We start from the raw sequence: 17,898 nt of genomic DNA on the forward strand, positions 1-17,898 counted from the left end.
TTATTGTCCCTCTCTGGAAAGGTAAGGGTGATCGCCAGGACTGCAACAACCACCGAGTGGTGACACTGCTCAGTGCCGGGCAAGGTCTTTGCTTGGATAATTCTTGAGAGGGTTCGCCACCATCTGCTTGAGCACCAGCGCCCAGAGCAGTCAGGCTTTACACTAAAGAGGTCAACGACTGACCATATCCTTGCTCTTCAGGTTCTCATCGAACACAGACGAGAGTTTCGGCAGGGGCTGCTTGCTGCCTGTGTTGATCTCTGTAAAGCGTTTGATTCAGTGAATCGGGATGCCCTCTGGAGGATTCTTGGTCTTTGTGTGGTGCCACCAAAACTGATCAATCTGATGTCTGAACTATACTCTGGTACTGAGCGTGCTGTGAGATGTGGCGATTCCGTCTCAGACTTATTACCAGTTGTTACTGGAGTTTGTCAGGGGTGTGAACTGGCCTCCATACTTTTCAGCGCTTGTATGGACTAGATTCTAGGGAAGATGTCAGAGAGATCAAGCTGTGGTGCATCGTTTGGGAATGTCAAGATCTCTGACCTTGATTTCATAGATGATGCAGTCATCTTTGCAGAGCCTCTGGGTATCCTTTTGGGGACCCTCGGGGAGCTGAATGAGGAGTTGGAGCCGCTGGAATTACAAGTTTCTTGGGTCAAAACTAAGATCCAGGCTTTCAATGACATCTTGGATGCTGCTATCTTGTCTCTACTTGTTTGCGGTGAGGATGTTGAGGTCACGGAGGGATTGACTTTCCTTGGGAGTGATATTCATGTCTCTGCTGGCTGTGAGCCAGAGGTCAATAGATGTCTGGGTTGGGCCTGTGAGTCATGGATTCACTAGATCATGGGGTGTGGCACTGTCGGTACTTGTGCAGGAGGATGAAAGTCCGAGTCTTCAAGTCGTTGATGCTTCCAGTCTTACTCTACGGATCTGAGACTTGGACTCTGACCAGGGATCTGAGATGGAGACTTCATTCCTTTGGTACCAGGTCTCTTCGGAGAATCCTTGGCTATCGCTGGTCGGACTTTGTGTCCAAACGAGCGGTTTCTGAGAGAGATTCAAATGAGATTTGTTACCTGCATTGTCCGTGAGCGTCAGCTGCGGCTATATAGACATGTGGCTCATTTTCCTGACGCTTATCCTGCTGACCAGATTTTCTCAGCGAAGGAGCCTCGTGAGTAGAGGAGACCAATGGGTTGAGCACGTGCCTTGTGGTTGCAGCAGGTTTATCAGCATCTCAAGGAGATTAGGATGGGCCAGGCATCTGCCTGGGGGATGGCCAGACAGAGGCCCCTGGAGTACCAGCAGAAAGTCAGCGTAGCGACATGCTGCTCCGACACATGGCCCCATACCTGATCTGAGCTGACGTCTGTGTTTGTCTGTCAGCAGAACAACTCGGCAACATGAGCGAAAATCGTCAATTTGGCACATAGCTTCATATCATACACACAGACGAGATTGTTGCAATACTCATGTCAGCCTGTGGCCACAGCATGAGTAAATACAGTTCTGTACAAAATTTCATTTTTTTTTCTTGCAAGTTCAAAGTTGAACTCATGCGAGGCATTCACAATATGAAGCTCTGAACCAAATTTGGCGATTCGAGTTGCCCTTGTGTTTATTCAGCCAACAATCAAACAAACATACAGATGGGATCATCGCAATACGAATACACTCACACTCAGCCTAAGGCCATGGCATGAGCAATTAATGCAAAACCAACAAAAAAATTCTAGGATTGGGAAGAGGCGTGAGATGAAGTGGACTGTCATCCAATAGCCAAGGAATTTTTGAGTGGCCCCAAAAAACCCCAAGTTCGTGGTTATTTGGACCAAAGAAAGTAAAGATTCCAGGGAATGACTTTGTCAGGACTGGGCATGAAGTATCGCAGAATAAATATTTTTGGCTATTTCGCCACCCCATCGGGTCTACTTTTTGAGGATGTCCTCACTCTTAAGGCCCAGTCACACCTTGACGTTTTAGCCAGCAATGGCAACGTATTAAAATGTATGTAAAACGCTGGCTTACACTGAACTTTTGATGTTTTTTTTTTTTAAAGATTCGGACGTATTCATAACGACTTGGTCTTATGCATAACGTATTAGAAACGGACACAGAACGTTTTGTTGTGTTATAGATAACTTGTACCAACGAATGCTGAACCTGTTGTCGGCCTTCACAAACTATGCCCAACGAGAGTCTAACTTTGGCAAAGCGTGCTGCACGCATCGCAGACGATGACGTGGCGTAGGTTATGGAAAGGCTGCCGCACAACGATTAAAATCATAACCGCCGCAGAAATGGAAGTGTCAACATCGCAGTAACACCTTGGCGATCTTGCCAGCGTATGCCGACCTCTGAAAAATGCGTCTAAAATGCTGGCGCACGTCGAATACGGTATGGGTAAGTTTGGTATGCGTGAATAGAACGCTTAAGTACGCTATCATACGTCATATTAAATGGAGTACGTCTTGTAATTTTAAACATGTTGAAAATTTTACGACGTACTTGCCGTATGACACACGCTCCGCATGCGATGGGAATAAGTTGTACGCACGATATGCGATCGTTGACACACATCGACACACGTTACTTGTAAGGTGCTCATAAGTCGAAACACGTCAAGGTAATGGTTAGCGTCAGTGTTCCAGACTCCCGGTTTTTTTTTTTTCTTCGGTATGACGGTGTTCAGTGTACAGTGCGGTTATGATTTGAATCGTTGAGTGGCAGCCTATTAATTATATTATATTATATTATAACTGCACTAGAAATCGAAGTGTCAAAATCACCATCATACCAAAGAAGGAAGAAAAAAAATAAAAAAAATAAAACCAGAAAGTCTGGAACACTGACGCTAACCATTACCTTGATGCGTTTCGACTTATGAGCACCTTAGAAGTAACGTGTGTCGATGTGTGTCACCGATCGCGTAACGTGAGTACAACACGTAACTCATAGGTTAGAAATAAGTTTCGGGTACACTAAACATTACCTCGACGTGTTTCGACTTATGAGTAACTAACAAGTAACGTGTGTCGACCTGTGTCAACGATTGCGTGACGTGCCTACAACTTATGGCCAGCGTTATGTGGAACGTGTGAGTCATACGCTGGCATAAGTCTTAAAATTTCAAGCATGGAAAATTTGAGGACAACCGAAAAGTACAACGTTTAAAGCCAGCGTACAATGACGTATGGAAGTGTTTTTCAGCGTGCTCTCAATGTTATCAAAACTTACCCAGAACGTATTCAACGTGTACCAGCGATTGACAAATTTTCCAAAAATCGGCATAAGCTGGCTAAAACGTCAAGGTGTGACTGGGCCTTTATGTACAGAACATCCAGAAGAGTTGTGATTTGTTTTTTCATGTACCTCTGATGTTACCTTCAGTCATTAGGTCACATTATGATATTCATCACCAGCCACCAAGCTCAGCAGACATCACATCTCAGAATAAAATGCAGAAAGCCTCCAACATTTTTATTCAAACTTTTGGGTCTCACTATCTGCCATGATCTTTCCTGGGAAAACCATATCTCCAGGCTGGGCTCCAAAGCCAGTCGCCGATTGGGCATCCTCCGTTGTGCAAAGTCCTTCCTTGGAACACCTGAGTTCCTGACCATGCACAAAGTTTTCATCTGCAGCATGATGGAGTCCTGCTCTCCCCTCTGGGTTGGTGCTTGTGCCTCTCACCTTTCTCGGCTTCATGATGCGGAAACAAAGGCATTTAGGATCAGTGGTATCTCCCGCGGCAAGGCTGAGTCTTTGGGTCTCTCACTCTCCCACCGCAAAAGCAGGTCAGTGGTCTTTCTGTCTTCTACCATATCCTTTCCGGCCTCGCCCCCTCTCCCCCAACGCCCCCCCCCCTCTTGCTCTGTCTGCTATCTGTCCCACCCACATTTCCACAGGGCATTCAAGGTCCACCAGCTGAGCCAGCAACCCCTTTCAAGTAAACTACCAAAATCAAGAATCACTGCTCACCTTTATTCTTTCATTCCTCTTTTTCCCCGCCTTTGGAACAAACCCCCACACACTCTTCAATCTCACTCTTCCCTCCAGGTCTTCAAAACAGCCGTTCACCACCATCTCTTATCTTCCCCCATCCAAAACCATGATCTTTTCTACCCCCGTTAATCCACTTTAAATTATCTGCTTTCCTTCCTTAAAGTCCTTGTATTGTCCATCTTGTTTACCCCGTGTACCCTGCCCCATCGTGCTCCCTTCTGCAGATCTCCTCATGTGTCTATCTCTCACTGTTTTCTGCTTCCCTCTCCAATCTCTCCTGTCTCTTGCTCCCCTTGTTATACGTTCTATATGTTAGCTCTTATATGAGCCTTGACATTGTAAATAATGAAAAAAAAAAACAAAAAAAAACATGATGACCTGTGCAAATTTCTTCACTGGACCCTGGCCATCAATCCAGCATAACAAATAGAACCTTTTAATAAAAAGCAGATGAAAAGACAAAATTAAACCCAAAATAGACAGGTCTTGTCGCTTGGTGAAGACTTCATCTCTATGCCATCTAAAGCATGTTGGATTACCTAAGCATGTTGGGTTAGGTGTCAGTCAACATCAGATCACAGTCAGTAGTGGTTAAGCTTGTTAATAAACAAGGTCACATCATTAGCTGAGATTTGCAGGATTGACACATGCTTGGCCAAAAAAAAAAAAAAAACTGAACACTGATTCATGTGTGCCTATGAACAAAGTCCCTGGAAAAGTAGCACATGCAGCTGCAGACAATTTCATCAGAGGGAAAGAGTCACTGGAGCACATCACAATGTCAACATGGCTTTTTACCAAGCAACTAACAATGATGAAATCACAAAATAGTTTAGTGAAATATTCTCATTCTTTTGGCCTTGCTTGGCCATAATATTTTCAAACCAGGAAGAGAAGTCTTCAACATAGTGATGGACAGAACAAGAGGCTGATACTAGTAGCCCCTCACATTTTGGGTGGTATGAGGAATAGATCTGTGTAATATGAAAGCTAAATCTTGGAACGGTTTTTGAAATATTGCATACACAAGCCAAGTTACTGAGACAGCTGCCATGGCAGCAGAATTTGGCTAATCACAGGCCCCCCTAACAAACGGACGCCAACGTTGTCAGACGGAATGAAAACCCGTCATTCTTGTAACAAAAACAGCTAAAATTGATGAAAAAGCGGCCAAAATTGAAACCAACACAGTAATTACGGTCACAATAGCAAATATAACCGAAACCAACACGTTTATTCTACACGCAAGAACGGTCGTGATGGACACAAGAACGGTCAATCCCGAAATAGAACGGTGGGGAATGGAAGCAACATGGGTTATTTCCGTCGCGAAACTGCGGAGACCGAAGCGAAAGCGATTCATTCCGGTTACCATAACGTGGGAAACATGGCGGCTTGAAAAGTTCTTGAAGTTATGGTAAGTTAACTTTAACGTAGTCTGCCATGAATCATGTCTGTTAATGAAAACCCGTTTGTGGTACGGGATATTATACAAGCAGCGATAAATGCGCCCTCTTGACTGAATGTGTGGCTGACATTTCGTGAAATTCGTGCCCCCGTGCTGCAGCGATCAGTGACGATTGATCGTTTATATTTGCAAGAGGTAAAATTTGATAGTAATAATAAATTGCAAATTCCAATAAAATAACAAAGTTAATATGAAGTAAAAACTGTAAAAAGATCCCATACACGATCCCCTATGTTGAACTGGGCCTACACAACTAGCGATCCTTTACTCGGGGGCTCGAAATACAGGCAAACCAAACATTATCATCACAACAAAATTCGGTTTAATAAATTGTTAAAACTACATCAGGTACTACCCACTATATATTATCTATATTAAATTTATGTTCGAGGCACAAGCACTAAAAATTTACATACCGTAACAGGTCGTTCTACTGCATCCACCATCTTGTTCGCACTACAGTAACCGGAATGAACCGCTTTTGATTCGCTCTCAGACGTTTCGCGACGGAAATAACCAATGTTGCTTCCGTTCCCCTCCGTTCTATTTCGGGATTGACCGTTCTTGTTTCCGTCACGAGCGTTCTTGTGTGTAGAATTAACATGTTGGTTTCCATTATATCTGCTATTGCGACCGTAATTACTGTGTTGGTTTCAATTTCGGCAGCTTTTTCATCAATTTTAGCTGTTTTTGTAACAACAATGACGGGTTTTCATTCCGTCTGACAACGTTGGTGTCCGTTTGTTAGAGGGGCCTGAATCACAGCCATGAAATAATCAGGTTGCGATAATCTCATGAGGAAAAGATATCTGCAATATGAAAACTAAATGTTCAACGGTTTTTGGAAATATCACGTCCACAAAAGTACATGGACAGATGATCAGTCGGTTGGTCAGACGGAGCTCATTTTAGTCTCTCCCGTCTCCGTCTCCAATCTTGTCAGAGGTGTGGGGAACAAACAGGAAAAGATGAGGGAGAGAGGGAGAGAGGGAGAGAGGGAGAGAGGGAGAGAGGGAGAGAGGGAGAGAGGGAGAGAGGGAGAGAGGGAGAGAGGGAGAGAGGGAGAGAGGGAGAGAGGGAGAGAGGGAGAGAGGGAGAGAGGGAGAGAAGGACATGTTGCAACCTGCAAGTAAAAAGGTTGGGTTTGGAGGGGTTAATGGGGGTAACAAAGATTATGGTTAAAGATATAGGGGATACTTGAGTCCGATTTAAGGTGGTGCGAATAACTAGTAGAACTGCTTGAAGCTGCAGAGGTGAGAAGTGAGGAACAAACGAGCTGAGTTGTGCAGTCACCCTGAATTTTGGGAAGTTCACCAGAAGGTGATTATTGGGAGAAAGCCTGAATCCTGTAGTTAGTTTTTGGGGAGGGTTACAGGGCTGAGACAGTGGAGGGAGTTAGACTGGATGAGAGGCAGTAAGAAACAGAGGCCACCAACCTGCCTACGATGGGAGAGCAACAGAGCTTGTACTTTGACCTCACCATGGGAGATTCCAATAACATTGAAAGCTTTAGATGTGACAGAATCCAGGAGAGACAGATGTAGAGTGTTGCAACACTCCACAGCTGTGTATGACACTGGATTGTTGCATCAAATTCCATCAAAGTTATTTAAAATTGATATTAGCAGCAACTCAGCACAAACATTTCCTGGTAGGATACATCTCTATATTGGATGCATATCATGTCAATATGACATTTTAAGTGGACATTGGATTCAAATATAAATATTGACTGCTGTCCATTGATTATTTAGTTGGTTCAATTGGTTCAAAGCAATTGGTTCACTCTGTCTGTCTGCAGACGTCAGTCTATGATCGACGAATTACTTAATTTCAATTGAATTTTATATCTTGAACACGGCCGACCAGGAATCTGCAGTTTAGCAGTACTTTGGCTATTAATTTGGCAGAATCTCATTCCAATTGTGCATGCGTACAGAGTAGTAAGGTCATTGTTTTAGTCTATCTGCCTGTTCTGGCAGTCAAACATAATTGAAAATCATTCCAAGCAGGAAACTTACTGTTTTTAGGGATGTCATAAAGGATACAAACAACAGGCATGAATAACTAATAAAATGGCTTAAATGAGCTGGTGTGAAAGACGGTGCATCAATGGCGGTAAACTTATGAAAAATATTTTGTTTTTTCTGGGGTTTTTTCTGCAGCCTTTAAAACCTTCATTTTATTTCAATTGAAATTATATACTTGAGCACGACAACACAAATCGCCTTGTTTGTACTTCCAAAAACCTCCAGTTTAGCAGTACTGGGACAAAATATAACACTATTTTACACAATCTCAACCAATCAAATTTTCTTCTCACGCACTCAGCATTGGGGAATATTCAGATTCAGACAAAATCTCACCTCAAAGGATATATGGTGACGCAAAACAAGAGGTGAAATTATAAACATAAGAATGAATTATTGAATTAATTATCCAACAAAACTTATAAATGAAGCAATGAATTTCTTGAAAAGCATGGTACTTGGTTATTCGATGGACAGTGATGTTCTTCCAGAAGAAGAGATGCATCTTGGATAAAGTTTTAACAGCACACGTTTTAAGATGTTGAGTAGCAGCACAGAGAAAACAGAGAGCAAGCACGGAATGGTGCAGCGGTCTTCATGAACAGTGCTCAATCACTGTACCAGCTGATTGACACTTAGGTAACTCAAGGCAATAACTTATTGGATACATTCGTTTGCGAGGAAAACTGTATACAGTACATTATTTATTAAGGCTTTTGCCGAATTACATAGCAACAAAGAGAGATCATACATAACAAGTCCCTTTAGTTTATCACACATATGGACTTGTGCAACAGTTCCATACATGTCAGCAATGTTGCCGCAGGGAATATTTGGTGTGCTCCGACGCTTGCAAATGTGACAGTGATTTTTGTACAACCAACAAATTTGGAGGAGTAGCAGTTAGAACTGTGCAAACTACAAACTAATGACTCAACAGGTGATAAAGTTAATACTGGGCATTATTTGCGATAAAAGTGGTGAAAATTTTATTGATGCTACAGGGTCATTCTCTGAAAAGTGGCCAATTTCTTGTAACAACATTATAACAGATAATCTTCTCCACATTGCCCACAAAATAAGTAAAATATCAATCAAAAACACATCTTGAACAACACCCGAACCTTTTTAGTTACTTTATTATGAGTCACTTCCATGAAGTTTGGATATTTCGATCAGACATCGATATATATATATATATATATATATATATATATATATATATATATATATATATATATATATATATATATATATATATATATAGTTGAAAGTGTGTCTGTCTGTTTCTCTGTGACCTATGCACGCGAAAAGTCCTGGACTGATCCTCACCAAACTTCACATGCTGACAGAACATGTACTCGGGAGTGTCCCGATGTAAAAGAATTGTACTTCCGATTTCCGGTTTCGAATTATGACGTCATCACCTGATTTCGTAACGTTAATTTTTCAAGTTCAGCCGATTGACATGGGGCCAATGCCATTTACAATAGAATGAAAAAAATAATGCTACAGTCAATTGAAGACAATGACTTCCGACTTCCCGGTTTCCGAATTATGACGTCATCACCTGATTGCGTAACGTTAATTTTTCAAGTTCAGCCGATTGACATAGGACCAACAGAATTTGCTAGAGAATGAGAATTAATTAAGTCGCAAATGATGACATGAAACCAGCCTCACATTGTTGAGGCATTATGGTTTTTTATCTGATGCGGCAATAAATCTTAACATTTTTGAACTCGAGTCTTCTGCATCTAAAACATGGTGGGGAAAATATAATATTACAGTGGTGATGAAAAAAAATAATAATGGTGGCAGCCTCTACAATTTTACAATTAACTGTGACATATACTCCTTCAGACCCACCGTCATCCACGGGATTCCTGTGCGGAGCACGGGTATCCCTGCTAGTATTATATAATGACTAAAAAGCACATGTAACCATTGATAACTCGGGATTTACATTGTCTCGAGAAATATTATTTTTGACTTAATTGAAATAGGGATTACACTGTAAAGTAGCTTGGGTCCCATATTGTACGCAATACCTGAACTTATTGATAAAGCACACCGTCAGTCCCTCAGATCGCCAATGATTCCCTTGTAACCCCACAGCGCAATTTGATTCCACACCGTAACGATCGGACATTTAGACTGGTCTCCAGCCTGCTGATGACGTCACATGTAGATGTCACATGACGAGAAAGTGAGCATCGCCGCCATTTTTCAATCGGACTGGGTTTTTTCCTGCCGCACAATATGGCAAATATATACACAGTCGAGGTGAGTTCGATGATGGCATTGTGATTTCTTTTATTCTGGTTCCACACCGTAACGGTATTTACGAAGAAACTATCAATGCTATACTAACAGAAATGTGGTAAATAAGCGTTTAATTGGTTCCATTTTGACACATCTTTTTTCATCTAGTTTAGTGTCGCCCTCTAGTGTCATGTAGCTGAAACGTTAATAATCTTCCACACCGTAACGTATGTCACGTTATGGTGTGGAAAGCATTCGTTACAGGGTGGAAATACGACATTTGAAATTATTTATCTGCGTATCAGTTACATTTTTTAAAGGTATTTCAATTACAAGTCAATGAGATTCATAATAAAACGTTTCAACCCGTGAACAAATAGAGTAGATTTTTAATATAACCCAGAAAATTCTGAACAAATGAATTTGCATGTTACGGTGCGGAAACATGCCAATTGGTTATGTGCCATTAGCATTTCTCACCGCGCCTCAGTTTGTTAGACAGTAGCATGAGTTATTATGAGCGCTTCTGACAGTAGAGATGAAATATGCATTCATATTTAGATTTGTTCATATTTTAGAGCCGAGGTGAGTTCATATTTTTGTTCCCGTTTCCAGGATGGTATGTCCTATCCACACCTTAACATATAAAAATCTATAATCTACAAAAGTGTGGATAAATCAATGATAAAGTGTATGTCTTCATTGATTATATGCTATCAATCACCGGAAACAATGTGTTGAGATGAAACAGTGATAATTTTGGACATTTCGTATTATTCATTGCAATTCTATGCTTATTGGCCACTTTTCAGAGAATGACCCTCCAGTGAACTTTGAATTAGCTATGACTAGTAAAGAACCCATCTGGAATTATCTCCGCCACTGCAAATGGATGGAGGTTATATTTCCACCCGTTTGTCTATGAAAAGCAAAGTTATGGACTGATTTAGACAAAGTTTGGTGGACATGATGGGTCAATCACAAGAATTAATTGATTAAATTTTGGTGAAGATCCAGATCTGGATCCAATGATTTAAAAAAATTTTTTAAATGATTCTTCACCAATGAGAAATGGGGCCAAGAACGATATACTGTGGGTTACAAAAGTGAGCTACAAAAAGTAAACTGTTTAGCTTGATGGAGGTGTGGTGTATGGGCATAGGGCGCTGAGGGGGCGTGGAGTATTTGTGATAATAATCACGTGCTTAGGCATGTATATATCTGTACGCGCCCGCTAGAGGCTCAGAGTAATGTACATCCGGGCATGCAATAAACAGAGTTACAACTACGCTCACACTCGCTCCGTGCCTCACTGCACCCCAGTAATTACAGTTGGCGACGATGGATTGGGATCGGATCACCGCTCATGGCGGAGTGCATGTTTTCATCGGCAATGACTTTGAGTTGTTTCCGGAGCAATTGGATTGCCAGGCGCACACGGCGCCGGGAAAATCATCGCAGCTTGCGTGGTACGAGTTCGATCACCTGGCAAGGAGACAAGGGGAGCGCATCGCAAGTTTTGCCACGCGGGTGAGATCTCGCCGTCGTCTGCAAATTCACGTCGAGTGAACGGCAGGCCAGGCTCAAAGATCGTTTTACTTCTGGATTGCAAGACTCTGACATGGTTTCGGCGATACTACGGCTGAAATACGAGGACATTACGTTCAATTCAGCAGTCGCAACGGCATCAGCCGTCGAACAGATGCTGAGAGATGTCCAAGCCATTGCCGGCCAGAGCCTCACAGGTGGTCCGGAGGTCCACGTGGCGTGGAACAACCCCGATGACCCGGGGCAAGAACTGCAACCTGTGCAAGACCACCCCGACGACCCGGGGCGAGACCTGCAACCTGTGCGAGATTTTGTACATGACATACGCTTTTACGTCCCGGAGAAAGACCTGCAACCTGCACGAGGTAACCCAGACGACCCGGAGAAGGTCCTGCAGCCGATGATGAGCCTGTTTTCAATTGGTCCGATGGTAACAAGACCATTGACAGTGGAGATTGAGGTGAACGAGACTCCGATCGTTTTTCAAATTGATACTGGGGCCGCGGTGTCGATCATGGGCGAACAGACCGCTCGTAGACTCAACAGTCTCAACCTTATCAGGTCTGACCTCACGCTGTACACGTACACCAGCGAAGCGATTACGCCACTTGGAGTGACAGACGTATCTGTAACCTACCAAGGTCAAAGTGCCGTGCTCTCGCTGTTTGTGGTACAAGGGGAGGGGCCGGCGCTCCTGAGCCGAGACTGGCTGACTAGCCTCAAGCTACACTGGACGGCGCCAGCCATTCACCTTGGGCGACCCGTGCCGAGCCGATTAGAGGATCAGTCAGAGGAGGTTTTTCAAAAGCATCAAGATTTGTTTTGCAACGACCCTGTACAACTCGAGGACGTGCAGGCAAAGCTTTTGAGGGAGGAGGGAGGGGTGCCTCCCTTGGAGCTCACGGGCGAGGTCCTGCTGGGAGCAGGGGCCACGCAGATGCAGAGTTGGTGTCTGTTCCTTGCTTCCTACAACTATGATATACAGTTCCAAAGCAACGGGGGGCATGCCGACTGTGATGGTCTCTCGCGCTTGCCTTGCACGGAGGGTCCAGCCTCGTCTGAATCAGCCGACCAGGTTGATGTGTTTACACTGAGCCGGGTCCAGGGCGGGCCGGTCACCGCCAAGCAGGTCGCGGTGGAGTCGGCTCATGGTAGAGTACTCACCCGTGTCGTTCAGGTGATTCCATCGGGGGATTAGAGCAGAGTACTCGCCCATGTCATTCAGGCGATTTCAACAGGGGATTGGGGCGAGCTGCCTTCGATGGTGGGAGCGGCTCATGATCCGGCGCACGCTCGTGTCGTGCAGGCGATCGTTCAGCACGTGATCGCCTCGATCGCAGTCTGCATCGTCTCTGCGCCTTCGGCCGTTCATTCCACAACTGAGCTATGGGTGTTCGCAGAGTTGTTGTGGTGGCTGGGGTTGGGGAGAGACATTGAACGAGTGGTTAAGCATTGCGCTGCTGGGCAGGCAAATGCCGATAAGCCGCGCATGAGCGGAATGTGTTTGATTGTGATCGATGCGTTCGCTGAGTGGCCGGAGCGTGTGCTTTGGCGGGGTGCTTCGATGGGCATTGCGGTGCAGGGGCTGTGGCCGATCGTTGATAATAAAAGCATACCCGAGAGATTGGGTTCTGGCAACGATCCGCCGTTTCTCACAGATGTGTGTAATGATCCTGTGCATTGCGGCGGTGTTCAACACCTTAAACGGTTTTTTTAAGTCTTGTGTTATCCTGACGTGCCGGAATCGTTTGATAAAATGTTGTGTCATCCTGCCACAAATGAGCAGGCAGCATCGTTTAAGATGTTGTGCCATCCTGCCACTAACAGGCAGGCAGAATCGTTTGTTAAAATGTGGAAACGTGCTTTGTGTAAAGGGGAGTTTACATCTGCGCAGGCAGTGGTTGATGTCGTTTTGCGACCATATGGGAATACTATACATCTAACCAATGAGGATGTTCCTGTCATTTTGCTGCGACCTGGAGGGTCGGTGGTTGGGGCAATGTTGCACCCGACGCTGGTGCGCATTTTTGATGTGGGACGGCGGGTAATGGAACCGGCAAATTGCCCGGTTCAGATTTGTTCAGATATATATATATATCTCAGATATATATATTCAGGTTCCAGTAGTGCATAGAAGTAAAACAAACAAACAAAACCCAGAAACAAACAAAGCAGACACTTTTCAAGTAGTATTATAGTATAAAAATGATGAAAATTTACGTTTATTTTTTCTGAAGATGTATATTTTCACGGTCCCGGTGTCGCAGGGGAACAACGAGGGAGGGGCTATCTCGGGTTCCTCTCCAGACTCACCAGGAATCGCAGGCCATCGCACACGAATACCAACGTTTCATGGTAGGTCACCAATTGACTGCAAATGCCAATAACTTGACCACGTGACTTAGGGTCCTCAGTCTAACAACCGTTTACCAAAGAACACGTGACCTCCTTATCGGGTATCGTGCCCTCGGTATGTACTTGCATTATTCAGATTACCTACTAGATCAGGTGCAACCAATCGCATACCAGCTATTGAACAGATTATTGGGGAATAATGTCCTGGCTAAGTTACGGTGCGGGCCATGCTGGACCAATGGAGGAAAGACAAAACTGAGCTGGGAACATTTCTAACAACACGTTTATTTAAACCAGGAGGCGAGGAAGGTTATGTGGCACAGTGAATGGATTTATTGTGAATGTACAGCAGGAAAAACAAGGAATTTGCGGGGTGCATCAAAAGGCAAACAATATTACAAAAGAAGACAGTGCAGTTATCCCGATACAGGCTAAAATTATGCTACGACAGGCGCCATCACTATATATATATATATATATATATATATATATATATATATATATATATATATATATATATATATATATATATATATATATATATATATATATATATATATATATCTCTCTCTCTCTCTCTCTGTCACACACACACACACACACACACACACACACACACACACACACACACACACACACACACACACACACACACACACACACACACACACACACACACACACACAAATAGAAACTGTTGAGGATTAAAAACCTCTCAATACCTGGCATGACCGGCAGACCTACGCAGCCCAGAACTCTTAGGAAAAGGGAGGAGGGAGAAATACTGAGGTTTTCTAGGGTTCATGTTTGAGAAATGCAAGTGTAATGCGATGTGGGATTCGGCGTAGTTTTAGAGGAAAAATGTGAGGTGCAGGTCATTTTGTTTCACTCTTTAATTCGCTCTTGGGTTCTGCTCTGAAAAGAACATCCGGTCGGGCCTGCCCACGTTGATTGCTCTTTTGCGTCCAAAGTAGACGAGAGGTAAATGGTAGAAGAAAGATGCGTGACAGAAAAGACCCTATACATATAATTGTCGTAATCAAATGAGTGACATTGACATGGAGCAGTCCCGGCTTGTAGCAACAATGGGTCACCCCATGCTTGGTCACACGGACTCGCGGCACCCCTCGTTCAGCACCGACTCTTGTACTCCTTGCGCCGCCTGTCTCCATCGGTGAGGTCTGATATCTGGCGAGGTCTGTCGAGTTCTGCTCTCGGCTTGTTCCGTCGTCTTCTGCTCTTTGGCGAGTTCTGTCTCAAATGAGCTGTGTTCGCTCTTTTTATGAGCCCCAGACGAGGGGAGGAGCCAAAAATCGAATCAAACGGGGCTTTTAGTGAAATCAAGCATCCCCATTGGTCCATCATGGTCGTTGCCATACCCAACCAGGCCCCAAAACCGAAATATGGTTCAGTCGCTCCCTGAGAGTGCCATGTGCAAGAACTCTGACTTTTACATGGAGCTGTGGTTTTTGAAGGTGCTCTCTGGCCCTGAATGTGCACTGGCCTCCATCCAAAGGTAGGATTTTCGGGAAATCCCTGTGGCACCCGTAGGTCCTGAAACAAGCTCCAGTGCACATTCATGCCCCAAGTTATGCCCCAAAATAACCCGACCTACATCTCCTCCATGTATTTCAAGGTTATGGTGAGAGTTTGATGACCATGTGGCAGTTGTGGCAGTTATATAGTAGTGGGAAATATGTTGTGGCATTTGTAGTGAGGGAGGATTGTAACGTTGCATTGTGGGGAAGAAGTTGAAGTTCCTTCCAATGAAATTGTGAATAAAGGTCGCGTTTGTAGTGGAAAATGTAAGCGTAGGTGGTTGCGGGGATTTCCATCAGTCGCATGAAGTGCTTGTGGTGAGCGTGGTATAGTTTGATGAGCCGAATGAAGGTCTGAGGAAAAATGGCGGTTGAGAATTGACGCGCAGTTTGAATGGAAAATTGGCATACAAATGCACGGGAGGCGCTCGCAGCGCGAACGCACAGGAGGCTCCCGCAGAGCGAACGCACGGGAGGCTGTCGCAGCGCGAACGCACGGGAGGCTGTCGCAGCGCAAACGCACGGGAGGCTGTCGCAGCGCAAACGCACGGGAGGCTGTCGCAGCGCAAACTAACGGGAGGCTCTCGCAGCGCGAACGCACGGGAGGCTCTCGCAACGCGAACGCACGGGAGACTGTCGCAGCGCCAGCGCACAGTTTCTAGTGGTGTTTCTGATTTGCATGCTGGCTTGCTTGCATGTTTCATGTGAGAGAAAGGGGTGGAAGAAAAAGAGTGGAAGAACTGTGAGGTTTAAAGGTTAAAGAGGTATAAGAGATCTCACTCAAACAGTCCCACACAACGCATCTTTCCCCTTTACCCACTACACATATGAAAGGGACTAACTAATACACATACTATTGAAATAACTGTCTTGGGATCACTATGTTATGTGCCATTGCCTTGGAGGCATGCAGTTTTACAGAACCGCAACAATATTTTCTATTTTTGGACACTTAATATTCTCAAATTATGGCAATCCTATTTGGCATTTCTTCACTAATTCACATTAGGAATGAACAACTTTTCTACGAGTTATCGTTTATTTTGTACTATTTTATGATTTGTTTTTCCCGTTTTTAGTGTCCGATATTGTTGGAAGATCACCTGATCTAAAAAAACAATAATTGCGTCACTTCCAGCATCTACATCCACCCTGGCAACTACTCCCACATATGCAAAGTACAGTACATATGCCTAATATGTGGAAGCAAATTATATCTTTAAACTTGGTGGGTTACCACTTGGTGCCAAAGGTGGGTCTGGGCTGGTTGACTCTACAAATTGAATCACTTTGAGATACTCTAAATCAATGTGGGCTCTAGATTAAAATGTTGAACAGGACAATTTTTGTTCACCCTTTGCAGATGAAGTCAAAAGCATTCTGCACCAATAAACAAATCAACTTCATAATTTTGTGTTAAAAAAATGAAAACATGTTGTATAAAGTAAGCAGAAGATTAAACCTGACAAATATTAATACCATCAGAGGTCAAAGGATAAATAGCAATGCAATGCCCACCAAATCATGCGTTAAAAATCAAAACCCATAATTGTTGAGCCAAGGGTTACAGTTGTGTACCCAAATAAATTGGTAACTTACCTCTTCGGCCAAGCAGCCCCCATTGAGCCCTCAATCTGCGAATGCACGATCTGCAAGTGCTTTTGTGACAATCCAGCCCAGAGAACAGTCCAAGCAAAAAACATTCAAAGAACAATTGCCGCTTATATGCTGCATTTCGAATGCAAGAACGATTCAGAAAATTTATCAGCAATCCAGTTGACTTGTGTTGGCCAATGCCAGATTCAGATCTACAATGACATTTTAACTATTGATGTCTCTGTGATGCAAAGACAACGTTCTATCGAAACCATATTACTGCCATGCGAAATTCTTCAATCCAGTCTCCAATATACCATCAGCAAGCCTTCGCCAAACAGCTTATCTACACTGACAAAGACACCCTAACCTCTGCTCACGAGCATAATAATTAACTCTCATTATGTCAATCTCCCCTTCAACCCCCCACATTCCCTCCTGTCCTCCACCACACCCCACACGGAATTTCTGCAAACTCATGCTTCACTCTAAATCCATTTTTACTACTTCAGCAAGGCACACAAACCAAACGTTCAGCACTTATTAATCGAAATTATATTTGCTTTACTCAATCTGACTTGGACTGTTTGTTGTGTTTCTGAACAACAGACGCACATCCTCCTGAAATAGACCTGTATTAAGGAGGCTTACTATCCTTAGACTGTTGTTCATATCATAACTCCACGATAAATTTCCTCTCAACGTACCTTCTATGATGCATCTCACTTTGATAAATACTACTACTGCTACAACTAACTCTGGTACTCTGCCCGAGAGCAGATTCAGTGATGTCAAAGCAGGCTCACAGCAAGGATTACACTGGGCGGTTTGCCGTTGCCTTCCCAGCAGTATACTTCCACAATAACCAGACAATACGTGACTTTAAAAATGACGTATGTATGCTAAGCAAAGACTTTTGCGCATGAGCTGTGTTTGTTTTCAGTGACTCGGTTCTGCTCACAAGGCACTTTTAACCTGCCATTACTAGCATGAAATCTACAAAAATATATTAAAAATCTGTCTTTTTAACATAATTTTCAGCATTTAAATGAAAGAGTGGCAATTTCGAAATGGTTAACCAAAATTG

The 17,898-nt window shown here is 43.7% G+C and overlaps 1 protein-coding gene across 3 annotated transcripts in view; it reads right to left on the reverse strand.

The window, feature by feature from the left end:
- The window catches only part of LOC147027020 (nuclear receptor coactivator 7-like), a 131,386-nt gene that overhangs the window by 78,777 nt on the left and 34,711 nt on the right, over positions 1-17,898 (reverse strand). The window contains exon 1 of one of the 3 annotated variants that reach the window (XM_085883070.1): positions 16,815-17,123. The exons of the other annotated variants lie outside the window; for them this stretch is intronic. Within the exon in view, the coding sequence (XP_085739196.1) occupies positions 16,815-16,918 (104 nt within the window). The 5' untranslated portion in view covers positions 16,919-17,123. Of the gene's footprint in view, positions 1-16,814; positions 17,124-17,898 lie in introns of those variants that run through there. 3 annotated transcript variants of the gene reach the window in all.

The sequence above is a fragment of the Eptatretus burgeri genome, chromosome 5 (assembly GCF_056783735.1).
Source record: "Eptatretus burgeri isolate ZD-2024b chromosome 5, Ebu_testis_v1, whole genome shotgun sequence".
In the NCBI taxonomy this organism is placed as follows: Eukaryota; Metazoa; Chordata; class Myxini; order Myxiniformes; family Myxinidae; genus Eptatretus; species Eptatretus burgeri.